Genomic DNA, 12,964 nt, shown 5'->3' on the forward strand with positions numbered 1-12,964 from the left:
TCATCTCTCAAATGTTTTTCAATAATCTCAAAGGGGCTGTGAACCCTGCTAAACGTTGGTTAAAAACAGAACGATGCGACACTACACTGAGGTTTCACTCAGATAACCTCACCTCTCACTATGTGACGCATGCTGAAACCACACTTCCAAGACATTTCGCTTGTTCACTTTGTGTATGTTACCAGCCTCGAAACTGAACACCTGCTACTCGGAGCAGACTTGATGGATCGTTTGATCCCACTAATGGATTAGAAAAAAGTATGGTCACAAGTAACCGTGCCGTCTCCACTGACCACACTGCCAACCTAGTGTGTGACCCTAGGATGTCAACACATAAATTCTAAGTGATTTCAATGGGTCTTTCACCATTCTGATTGTTAAAAATATATATATCATTTGAGATCATTTCCACACTGTCATATAGGGCTGCATGATGAGGGCTAACAATCTAGGCCTTATTTTTAATGTTGCAATTGCGATTTGACTTGCAATTTAGAGCAACACACTTGGGTAAGCTGTTGGAATCATTGAAATAGAATGATTATTCAAATTCTACAGTTAGAATATAATAGTGGGCACTCGGAATACAGAGTTGTTTGACATGACAATGAATGAAAATGCCAGGGAGGAGTTATTGTGTTTCTTAGGGGACCCTATAATCTTTGGCTACATTGAATGTTTCTCTTAGCTACATGTTGCTAACATTCTTACTTTGAGTATCCAACATTATTCTTTACAAGATAATGTTGCACAAACATGCTGATTTAGGTCTACACCATCACTGGCATTACCAGGCTGAATAGATAATTACGTTTGCTCTGAATCAGTACATTTATTAGCTAGCTAGCGATTAGTATTAGCGGCTAGCAAGATTTAAACCCAACTTGCTAAGGAAACACAAACTAGCTGTTTGCAGATGTAAGAAACACAAACTAATTGTGTAACTATATAACTCTAGTGGATTTATATTATGAAGCACAATGAAAACAGCATCATTGTCATCAACATTATTGCATGTTCTCCATTGGCCATGCAGACTGAACGCAAGTGTCTCATAGTCAACTTGAGTGACAGGGGCGGTGCTAGGTCTATATGGAAAGCGGCTTGGAGAGAGAGAAAGAGAGAGCGGGCAGATGACTCAACTAGCAAACTAAACAATAAAAAAGGACGTTACACATGGCGTATCACGTTTAACAAACCAAACATTAAAATACCATTATAGAAGGTAAATTAAAAACCCTAACCGGTCCGTGCGTCAACACCGGTATATTGTCAAATATGGTATATGGTAACCACCAAAAACATACTCTGGGTGCGTTTGAGAGGTAAGCCGAAAGTAGCCAACTGTAGATGGCAGTCGAGGAGTAAAGTCCAAAAACGTATGTTTTTTTCATTGTATTATCTAAACCAGATCTATTGTGTTATATTCTCCTACATTCAATTCACATTTACACAAACTTCAGAGTGTTTTCTTTCAAATGAAATCAAGAATATGCATATCCTTGGTTTTGAGCCTGAGCTACAGGCAGTTAGATTTGGGTATGTCTTCAGGCGGAAATTGAAAAAAGTAGGGGGGTAGCTCTAAGAGGTTTTAAACATAAATATCTTATCAACACACTATAACCATGTTTCCATCCAGTTTTCATATGAGTAAAGTATTTTTTTTAAATCTCGACAGCTATGACGGAAATAGGAAGTGTCGGTACAATTTTTTAAATGTTGACAGATAATTGTTCGTTCGACATGGTGGGATATTTTTTGTGCCTGTAAAATTATTAATGCCTTGAAACGGTGGTGGAAATGCTAGATGTGCAAATATTGGTATAATAACCATAATATGAAATTAAAGTCAGGTGGAGTCAGGTGATGATCTGGGGTGTCCTCCCACTACAATTTAAGTAATTTATGATAAACTTAACAAGGTGGTGAAAGCTTGAAGCTACTTTCCAATAAATATTGAGGGTCTTATTCTGCTGACATGATAATCGATGATTGACTGCTGTTTGACAAGTAAAAATATGAATCGTTCTTATCCATAATAATCTCATGTAGACTAGCCTACCTGCACTGTATCTGTTGTTGGCAAGAGCACATGTGTGCGCCAAGACCAGAGTAGGCACATTTACTATTAAACGCAACAGTTTTTGTGACAAAACTATCGGTAGAGTGGAAACACATTGAACTTTAGATCTTTATTCGGTACATAAAAAACTTAAACGAAATATTACTTTGTGTGCGCACTATGTCATCACGCATTGATTTTTATCCGCACCAAGTCCATTTGGTAGAAACATACCACTAGTGGGAAAATGTGCATAGTTTATTGATGCAGATTTAAGAATATTCACATGAAAATCTGCCACCAATTGGATGGAAACCTAGCTATTGAGGGCACATTTTCAATCACTGCTGTAAGCAGCATAAGATGCTGAATTATGTTAAAGCTGCAATATGGACATATTTGGGCAACCAGACCATATTAACATAGAAATGTGTTTTATAGATCTATAATTTTCATTGAAAGCAAGTCTAAGAAGCGGTAGATCTATTCTATGTGCATATTTCTATGCTTCCTCTTACATTTTTTTTTCTTCTGTCTTTTACTTTGGGTTTTGTACACCAGCTTCAAACAGTAGAACATATAATATTTGTGGTTATGTAAAATATATTTCACAGCAGTTTAGATGGTACAATGGTTCTCTACACTATACTTGCTTGTTTTGTCACAAACTCGGTTTCTATCCAATTTTCAGATTTCCATGCAAATATTAAAAAATATGTGCATTGTAGCATCAGAGATGTTTCCATCAAACAAACTTTTTTGTGGATTAAAAGCTGTGCGTGATGACATAGTGCACATAAAAATACATTTTACTGTTCAATTCCCATGTACTGTCATGTTCTGACCTTTTATTTTGTCTTTGTTTAGTGTGGTCAGGGCGTGAGTTGGGGTGGGCAGTATGTTTTGTGTTTCTATGTTTAGGTTTCTGTTCCGGGCTAGTATGGTTCTCAATCAGAGGCAGGTGTCGTTAGTTGTCTCTGATTGAGAATCATACTTAGGTAGCCTGGGTTTCACTGTTGGTTGGTGGGTGTTTGTTTCCGTGTCTGTCACCACACGGGACTGTTTCAGTTTGGTTTTCGTTCATGTTCCCATTTATTATTTTGTAGTTCTTAGTGTTCAGTTTGTTTTATAATAAACGATATGGATACTTACCACGCTGCGTTTTGGTCCGATCCCTGCTACACCTCCTCTTCAGATGAAGAGGAGGAAATCTGCCGTTACAGACACACCCACCAACAGAGGACCAAGTGGCGTGGTAATGGGCAGCAGCAACAGCGGCCGAAGACACAGGACTCATGGACTTGGGAGAAAATCCTAGACTGGAAAGGACCCTGGGCACAGCCAGGGGAATATCGCTGCCCCAAAGCAGAGCTGGAGGCAGCGAAGGCAGAGAGGCGCTGGTATGAGGAGGCAGCACGGCGGCGCGGTTGGAAGCCCGAGAGTCAGCCCCAAAAATGTCTTGGGGAGGGGGCACACAGGGAGTGTGGCGAAGCAAGGTAGGAGACCTGCGCCAACTTCCTGTGCTTACCAGAGAGCGAGAGCGACCGGGCAGGCACCGTGTTATGCTGTGGAGCGCACGGTGTCCCCGGTGCGCATGCATAGCCCGGTGTGGTACATTCCAGCTTCTCGTATTGGCCGGGCTAAAGTGGGCATCGAGCCAGGTGACATGAAGCTGGCTCTACGCATCTGGTCTCCAGTGCGTCTCCTTGGGCCGGTATACATGGCACCAGCCTTACGCATAGTGTCCCCGGTTCGCCAGCACAACCCTACTAAAGGGCCCCTCTGGACTGAGGGGCCCCTCTGGACTGAGGGGCAGCTCTGGACTGAGGGGCAGCTCTGGACTGGCTGGCGGCTCTGGCAGCTCCTGGCTGGCTGGCGGCTCTGGCAGCTCTGGGCAGACGGGAAGACTCTGGGCAGACGGGAGACTCTAGCAGCTCTGGGCAGACGGGAGACTCTAGCAGCTCTGGGCAGACGGGAGACTCTAGCAGCTCTGGGCAGACGGGAGACTCTAGCAGCTCTGGGCAGACAGGAGACTCTAGCAGCTCTGGACAGACTGGAGACTCTAGCAGCTCTGGGCAGACGGGAGACTCTAGCAGCTTGGTGGGTGTTTGTTTCCGTGTCTGTGTTTGTCACCACACGGGACTGTTTCAGTTTGGTTTTCATTCATGTTGTATTGTTTTGTAGTTCTTAGTGTTCAGTTTATGTTTTATAATAAACGATATGGACACTTACCACGCTGCGTTTTGGTCCGATCCCTGCTACACCTCCTCTTCAGACGAAGAAATCTGCCGTTACATGTACCTAATGAAAATACAAGTTAAATGGGTTTCCATCGCATTTTCAACTCTACTGATGGTTGTCACAAACTGTTGGGGTAAAAATGTGTCCACTTTGGTCTTGGCACATGTGCTCTATCCAAGCTAACAGCTTGCAGATACATTGTGGGTAGGCAACCTACATGATGAGATTATTATGGAAAATATAAATATTATTTGTCAAACGGCAGCCAAGCATTGATCATCATGTCACCAGAATAAGACCCTTGATATTTATTAGAAAGGAGCATCAAACTCATCATCACCTTGCACATTCCCCACCTTGTCAAATGCATAACTTAATTTATCTGTAGCCCAACAAAATGTATCCTTTCCCGAGTCCTAGTAGTAGGACCACACAACATATCATCGCGTGACTCCAAGATTACTTAGAATAACTTAGGTTATTATAGCAATATTTCAACATAAAGGTGTTAGCGCGGCCATTTTTTGCATAAATAATTTTAACACATCACACAAATGTCGACCTAACAAATTGTCTGTTGGCATTTATAAAATTGTACAAGCATTCCATGTAATCCATCAGGCCGATCGTGACTTTTTTCATACGTCAGGTAATTCATCCACAAACAGTTGGATGGAAACATGGTTAGTACATGAAATAAAGCAAACTATTAGAATTTCTGCAACCAGGAAAGGGCGACCCGATTTCTGCATAGTGCATTTTAAAACCACCATGACCTGCTAAACCATGGTTTACACTTTGATCACACCGACAGCATCATTGCATTTTGGTACACCAGGATTACATTCAATACCAATGGAGGCAATTGCAGTGCATTCGGTGTGGTGCATACATTGGATTTATCTAAAGTATGCATCAAACTGTATGCTAAACGGAAATGGTAGAAAGTGGCTAGACGGAAATGGTAGCAGAAAATGAATGTTGAGCTTTTGTTGCATACATATCCAGATGATGCTGCATACTATTTTGGGCAAAGACACTGCGGGTGTGTTCAAAGCATTATTCTTTTCTTAATGATTCGAACACACCGACGGCGTCATTGCGCAAAATAGTATGCAGAATCATCTGGATATGTATGCAACAAAAGTTCAACATTCACCTTCTGCAACCATTTCTGGCAAGCCTTCTACGCATACAGTTTGACGACCCACACTGCAACTGCTTCTGCAACGTAATGCTGCAAGGCAAAAGCAGCATTTCATTGGAAATGAATGTAATTCTGGTGAACCAAAATGCAATGACGCTGTAAATCGTACACAGCGTCATCTGGATGTGTATGCAACAAGTTTAACATTCACCTTCTACTATTTCTCTTGATAACCTTTGCTATAAATGTTAAAAATCCAATCTACTGAAATGTATCACTTTTGGCCTATCCCTCTGTACAGGTATGTCTCTACTACTCTCACCACTCCTCCCCCTTAATCCATCTTCCTCTACATTCTTCACTAGCTCAGCATGTGACAACTTCTGAACTACTCTAACCCTGGAGAACCTCAACCTGCCGCTCTCACACGGGACATTTCTGATCCCCAGCTCCATGGGCACCCCTACAATTAATACATTCCACTACTTTCCCCAATACTAGACATTCCTTTGTCTCATGCTGTTCTGCACATTTCTCACACCTTGGACCCTCCCTCCTACACACTGTGGGAGCAAACGGTACATATAGGGACAAACATAATACTGTAGAGCAAAGGTGTACATTAGACCACAGGAGGAAGAGGACACACTTAGAGTGCATTTGCCATTCTGGTAAAAACAGGAAACCAAAAATAACAGACGTAATGGCCAAAGCCATAAAATGCATAAATGTTTAGGGTAAAATGCATTGTCTATTGTAGAGGACAGGAAACCAAAGCAAGGCCATGAGTGCATAGGACAGCTGGACATACCGAGGTCAGAGGGACACACAGAGGGGGTCAGCCAAATGACCAACTGATGGACTATAGACATAGGGCATACATTTTTAGGACATGAAGATGCTGAAGGAATGTTAGAAGAGACATAGTCTACTAGTCCTAATAAGGACATACAAACCAAAGAACACACCAAGCTAAACATAAGGGGCCCATAGGATAAGATGGGCATGAGGTCCTGCCACCATTATAACTTAACTGAAAGCAGATATGGGCGTTATTGGGCGTGAACAAACAGGAAGCACAGATTGAAAGATAATGGTGGCAGATGGACTGAGGGAAGTAACTTCATTTGCATGTGGAATGGACTCATATGTTGTATGTGTATAAATACAGAGCTAGTGCTCTGGAAAAGGGTGTGTTCCGCAGACCATCTAGGCTTCTGATATGTTTGTATTAAAAGCCTATATTGAATTCACAAGTTCTTGTAAGTGTTATATTTTGAAACGATTCTCCACGACAACTGCTGCCACATGCCCATAAGCTTGACACCTGTAACATCATAATGTATTTGGCACATACACTCGTACAGGATAACTTCTGTATCCTAACTTCACGTTGTCAGGCAAAGACTCGACTTCTAAACTCAAAAGAACAGACAATGACTCTTCTGTTTCCCCACTCTCGCCACACTGCCTGCATCACATCAAACGACGAGCATCACATACACCGGGAATCTTTCCCCTCAGCTGGTCAACTTTAATATTTACTGCTACCCCTATTATCACTCCTTTCATTTGTGCCCTTTTCTAGAGAACGAAACAATACACTTTTCCTGCCCCCATTCGTTTTACTCCAAGCGCTTTCTCCCTCTGCCCAACAGAAACACAATCACTAGACCACTTCTGGTTACCCTCACCGATTCCACATGAGTCATGACCCACCTCTTTTTTCACCCACCGTGAAACCACAAATCAGATCAGCCAAAAAGCAAGAGTCCACTTTTTCCATCAACTTCACTCCTACTGTCACAGACTCTTCTTTTTCCTGATCCTCGGTGCATACCTCGGTCTCAGGTAACTTCACCGCACCTACCACCTCTGATACTTCACCCTCATGCACGTCCATGTATCCTCCTGTCGTCAGCTACCGAGGTAAAGACAGTTTCAAATTGGATATTCAACGGATATTCAGGCTTTCAAACCACTTAAGCCACAGACTCCAAATAAGTGTAATTATGTTGGAAAAATTGCGCACAACATTGCACAGGTCTTATTTTCACGATTTGGACATAAATTCGCTTTCCAGAGCTAATAAACATGTGGAAATGTGAGCTGCATTTTGTATTACTAGTTTAATTAGTTAGGGAGCGTAAACAGTGTAGGGAGCGTAAACAAAGTACAAACTTTTTTTTAACATCCGACCACAACTCTATCCTCCTGATTCCTGTTTACAAGCAAAAATTAAAGCAGAAGCACCAGTGACTTGGTCTGTAAAAAAGTGGACAGATGAAGCACATACTAAACTACGGGACTGTTTTGCTATCACAGACTGGAACATGTTCTGGGATTTTTCCGATGACATTGAGGAGTACACCACATCAGTCACTGGCTTTATCAATAAGTGCATCGAGGACGCAGTCCCCACGGTGACTGTACGTACATACCCCAACCAGAAGCCATGGATTACAGGCAACATTCGCACTGAGCTAAAGGGTAGAGCTGCCGCTTTCAAGGTGCGGGACTCTAACCCGGAAGCTTACAAGAAATCCTGCTATGCCCTGCAACGAACCATCAAACAGGCAAAGCGTCAATACATGGCTAAGATTGAATCATTCTACACTGGCTCTGACGCTCGTCTTATGTGGCAGGGCTTGCAAACTATTACAGACTACAAAGGGAAGCACAGCCGTGAACTGCCCAGTGACACGAGCCTACCAGACGAGCTAAATCCCTCTATGCTCATTTCGAGGCAAGCAACACTGAGGCATGCATGAGAGGATCAGCTGTTCCAGACGACTGTAGCCGAAAAAATTAGAAAAATGTATGTAATATCATGTGAGATGGAAATGGACAAACTAAAGGGTGTGCAATGTGTAGGCCCACTCAGTGGACATTCTGAACCTTGTTTGAAGTCCCTAGGTCACATGACCAAGGAGCTATTGAAATTATACATTTTGAAAAATTAATGTAAAATCTTGTGCGATGAAAATGGACAAACTAAAGGGTGTGCAATGAGTGGGCCCACGGAGTGGACATTCTGAACCTTGTTTGAAGTCCCTAGGTCACATGACCAATGAGCTATTGAAATGTTACATTTTGAAAAATTCATGTAAAATCTTGTGAAATGGACAAACTAAAGGGTGTGCCACATAGAAGGGTTAAACATGGTCTTAACTTGCAATGCTCAACCCTCCTGCCAACCCCCACGTCACTCCGCCAACCACCAGGATGCCCGGCATCAGAACATTCCAGGCATTCCCGTGACTGGCCGATAGCAGGTTGATTGGCATGTCGGACCCCATGAACACCAGGTATTGGTAAGTACAACACAACCAACTAATAGTAAAACACACAGCTGTCTGTGCAGGTCCCTACAATACGTTCGATAAATCAACGTATGCACTGCAACTGGCTCTGCTACGCAATGCTGCAAGGCATTGGAAATTAATGCAATTCTGGTGTACCAAAATGCAATGAGCTGTCGGTGTGTTCAAAGCATAAGAAGGGTGCTGCAGCGCCCCCTGAAAAATCTGGGAAAATATTTACATGAATAATTTAAGTAGTTCGTAATTAGTTCTAATTGTCATGAATTACTGTGGTTAGCCTACACAGGTCTTGTAAGATCTGTCATGTGTACGCAATAAGCATAGGAAATGGCCCCCAGGCTCATTGCAGAAAAGAAACGTTGCCTTGCAAAATAGTAGGCAAGGCAACAATCTCTTAAGTGCTTCACCTCTTTTTGTTTTCGCGGTGGGCTTTAAATGGGGCTCCTGGCTCACGCCTGGGAGGCGGCCCAGTTCCAGAACGAATGCGAACACTTTTCACCCAGTATAAACTCCTCACACACATAACCCGGGCTAGATAATCGAATCCCCTCACTGTGCCAGGTTTGTGAAAGGGGTGTTAACAAATGCAGCGATTCCCCAACACCTTATTGGTCACAGGTGGCATCGCTCAGAGTTATTAGGTAGTTATTGGTCACTCAACTCTTGCTTATCTATTTCAACATTCTGGTGAAGGGGCTAGCTGTAAATAGGCGACTCACACGAGCTATTCGGTTGTTCCGTGGCAGTGGTCGAGTCGTTCTTCTGTAACAGTAGTTTATTCGGACCCAAAAGGCTTGAGGGAATTCAACGAGCGTATTTTGTTTGTTGGAGTTTTTTTGGTTGAGTGTTCGTAGTTATTCATTGAACGTGCCCTGCAAAGTACAAACTTTATCCGCAGATAACCGGTAGTTAACGTTAGCTGGACGACGGCGAGCAAGTCGTATCATCCACAACCGAAGACGAAATGAGTAGATACAGTCAATACGGTAATCATTATGGCAACAACGAGGCCACAGCTACATTTGGCGATGATGATATTGTAGACTTAGTTGGCGGAGCACATGATGCTATTGAGAGACACAAGGCGTCGTACCCCGAGGATATAATCAAATTTACGAAGGACGAGGAAGCGCTACTGACCACCACCACAGAGCATGCCGCGGGACAACAGACACACGACGAGGTGATTCCAGATTCCACCCCATCAGAGGAAGAGTTGGCAGAAATAATTTCAACACCAGTGATTCGCAGTTGTTTGGATGCAGACTCTTTGCCAGAACTCATCAGACCATATCCCCCGGCAAAAGCAGCTCCAGAAGAAGCAGGTCCAGTACTAGAAGCAGCTCCAGAGAAAGAAGCGATTGCTGCTCCTCCAGCACCATCCCGTGAGTCGTCAATATTTTAAGGATCATCTGGTTTTTAAATGTCTCTTGTTAAAGCGTTATTAAAATAGACGTTTCAGTACTTGCTTGCTAACTTAATTGGCAATAATGTTACAGTTGACTGGCTGGCTAACTAATGTTTGGTAACGTTAGCTAGTTTATGTGATTGTGGAATTAATGCGGCAACATTTATTTTTTTAAATATGAAATTGTTGCGCACGGTTCGAGACTGCATTGGTAGCTTGATATAGTCAGATACTCTACACAGGCAGGTAGTGGCAGGCTAGCTAACTAACCATTCCGATGTCTTCCCCCTAAAAAAAAGGATGGTTAACTAGATAGCTGGCTTTGTAAAGATGATGCAGACCACCTACGTGACACATCAGCAAGAAGCTAGTTAATATAGTGAACTGGAAGAATTGTACCACCTATTTCGACTATTTATGTATACGGATGCATCGGTGCTGATTATTACATAACATGTAATGCCATGGTATTTTTTTTAATCCAAGAAACTAACTAATTGGCTCATACTAGAATAATCCTGACTAATTTTCCGACCTGGTTTGTGGTTGCGCAAACCAAGCTAGCAAGCTCTGTTCTGACTCAGTCAAGATGCCTTGGATTCCTCACAACAAAGGAATCTCATCTAAATTCGTCCACTCCCCTATTTTAGTTGTTTATCCCAAAATTCCTTAAGTGAACGGTAGCTATCTACTGGAAACAAGCCATGTTTTAAAACGATAGCTAACATTTTTCATCGTACGAGAAATTGGGTTTTCACCCCTCCAATCTCCCGATCTGTCAACCGTTTTTATCTCATTCGGGTGAAGTCAGACATTGTTCGGGGGCTTTGCTATTGTGTAAATTAGTTAGCGCATTAGCGCACGCGAATTTAATAAAAATATGTTCTCTTTCCTGTTAGAATAGCTAAGCACTTTCCCAGACATGCGAGGCCAGACGGGCAGGGCGGGGTTGGGAGACAATTACAAAAACCTGGTTGAGTGTCATTCCATTTAATCGCTTTAGGCCCGACTATTGCCTAAGAACTAATATAAGCATACTTGTCATTTTGGAAGGGCAGACATGCTTTATATTCTACTTCGGTTTTCTGCAATAATTTGGAATGCCTTCTTACTGCAGGATAGATGCTAAAAACGTAAAGGAAATGGTCCTACTGGCTCTGGCGGGCCTTGTGGGTTTACTCCCCCTGTTTTTGCTGTGAAGTGTATTCTCGCTATCCTAGGAAGGGCTAGATGAGCATGCTTAAGCGTGTATCAATACCATCACAGCTGGATTTAGCTGCTACTAGTGCACTGAATCACTTCTGACTTTGTTGATCTACTTTTTAAATTGGAATGTTAATAACACAGTGCTGTAATTGCTTCTTTAATGTTACACCTACAATACTGTACACCGCTCTAGTTAATAACTGCACAACTATAATGTCCTAGAATGACCCCTTCTCATATTTCATATTGACTTGTGACTAGAGTTAACATGGCGTTCATTGCAGTCTGTGCCATTCACTCTCTTTGCCTCCTCTCAGACATATTACATTTCATGATGCAGCTCTTTCATGGGCAGGTGTTGGCCTATATTTTAGGTTCCAAAAAGTGTTCAAGTGAAGTCATTGACTACTAGCCTACACAGAACAGGTGGACAGAATTCAAGCAACATGGATTTCAATTATAGCTAATGTTAATTGTCTATGGTTCAATTTTAGATATACTTCAACTCAGGAACCTAGACTAGAGAAGTAACTGGTCTTTAAACTGGTCTAATCTGAATAATCATTACGGTAATAAAAGCAAAACAAAATATATTTGTAACGTGATATTTCTTGGCTTTTGATGGGTGGATGCCTGATCTTTTTTTTTTTTTTTTTTTTTTTGTATGATTGGACTATGGTATTCAGAACCATTGTACGTTGATGGCAACTTGTTTAAGAAAAACATGTTTTGCGTCTGTCCTATTGAAATATTCCCTGACATCTTAATCTACAGGTTATTGAGAATATTGTAACATTTTGGTGATTTGGCTAAAATGGAGCTCAAAGCATTCAAATTGGAAGATTTTTGCTATTAAACATTTAGTTTAGATGGTTGATTTGAATTTGTGCTCTTTCTGCCCTTTCTCTCTCCCCTAATGCTCTGCGTAGGTGTCTGTCAAGCATATGTCTCAACCAGTTATGTCTCAAGTACCAGGCACAAAAGCTGGAATCAAGAATTCAAAGAGGGAATACCGTTTTCAAATATGTTGTCTAGGCTATTATATCTTAGATAAGAGCCTGAACCATATTTTTGCAGCTTAACCTGTTGCGAATTGATTTAGTTTTCATTAACTTGTTTACATTTTTTGTATACTTGGATCAGAAAATGATTGCTATGCTTAATTGTATCAGTAATTTTGCCTTTTAAAGGCTGATCTTCATGCTGCTACATTAAAAAGGAAATTCTTCAGTCATTCTGACACTTATGACCTTTTTCCCAGACTTTATTACATGCCTGTAAGCTATCTTGTATGCTGTAAGCTGCCTGTCTTTACAGATGGTGTCAGCAATGTTGCACACTGGGTGGACTTAGATTAGTAAAATATGTCTAGGGATAACATCAGATTTGCAACTTTTCTGTTTACACTAACGTTGGAAATGGGTGCAGCTATTAGCATACTATAATACAACGGACACCAACATTTTCAGTCGATCACTTTCGCAGTCAAAAAGGAAGCAGAGATCTACCTCAGAGGGGGAAGGGAAAGGTCAAATCATGATCTGTGATCTTCAGGTTGGAAAATCAGTGCATTCAAG

The 12,964-nt window shown here is 41.9% G+C and overlaps 1 protein-coding gene across 4 annotated transcripts in view; it reads left to right on the forward strand.

Moving 5' to 3' along the window:
* The first annotated feature begins 9,454 nt into the window (after nt 1-9,454).
* Nucleotides 9,455-12,964, forward strand: part of LOC112255494 (reticulon-4) — a 36,799-nt gene continuing 33,289 nt past the window's right edge. Inside the window, exon 1 of one of the 4 annotated variants that reach the window (XM_024428477.2) lies at nt 9,455-10,158. In XM_024428477.2, coding sequence (XP_024284245.1) covers nt 9,738-10,158 — 421 coding nt within the window. In that variant the 5' untranslated portion in view covers nt 9,455-9,737. The remainder of the gene's footprint in view (nt 10,159-12,964) is intronic. The other 3 variants (XM_024428484.2, XM_024428491.2, XM_024428497.2) reach the window with 3 other exon arrangements.

The sequence above is a fragment of the Oncorhynchus tshawytscha genome, linkage group LG01 (assembly GCF_018296145.1).
Source record: "Oncorhynchus tshawytscha isolate Ot180627B linkage group LG01, Otsh_v2.0, whole genome shotgun sequence".
Classification (NCBI taxonomy): Eukaryota; Metazoa; Chordata; class Actinopteri; order Salmoniformes; family Salmonidae; genus Oncorhynchus; species Oncorhynchus tshawytscha.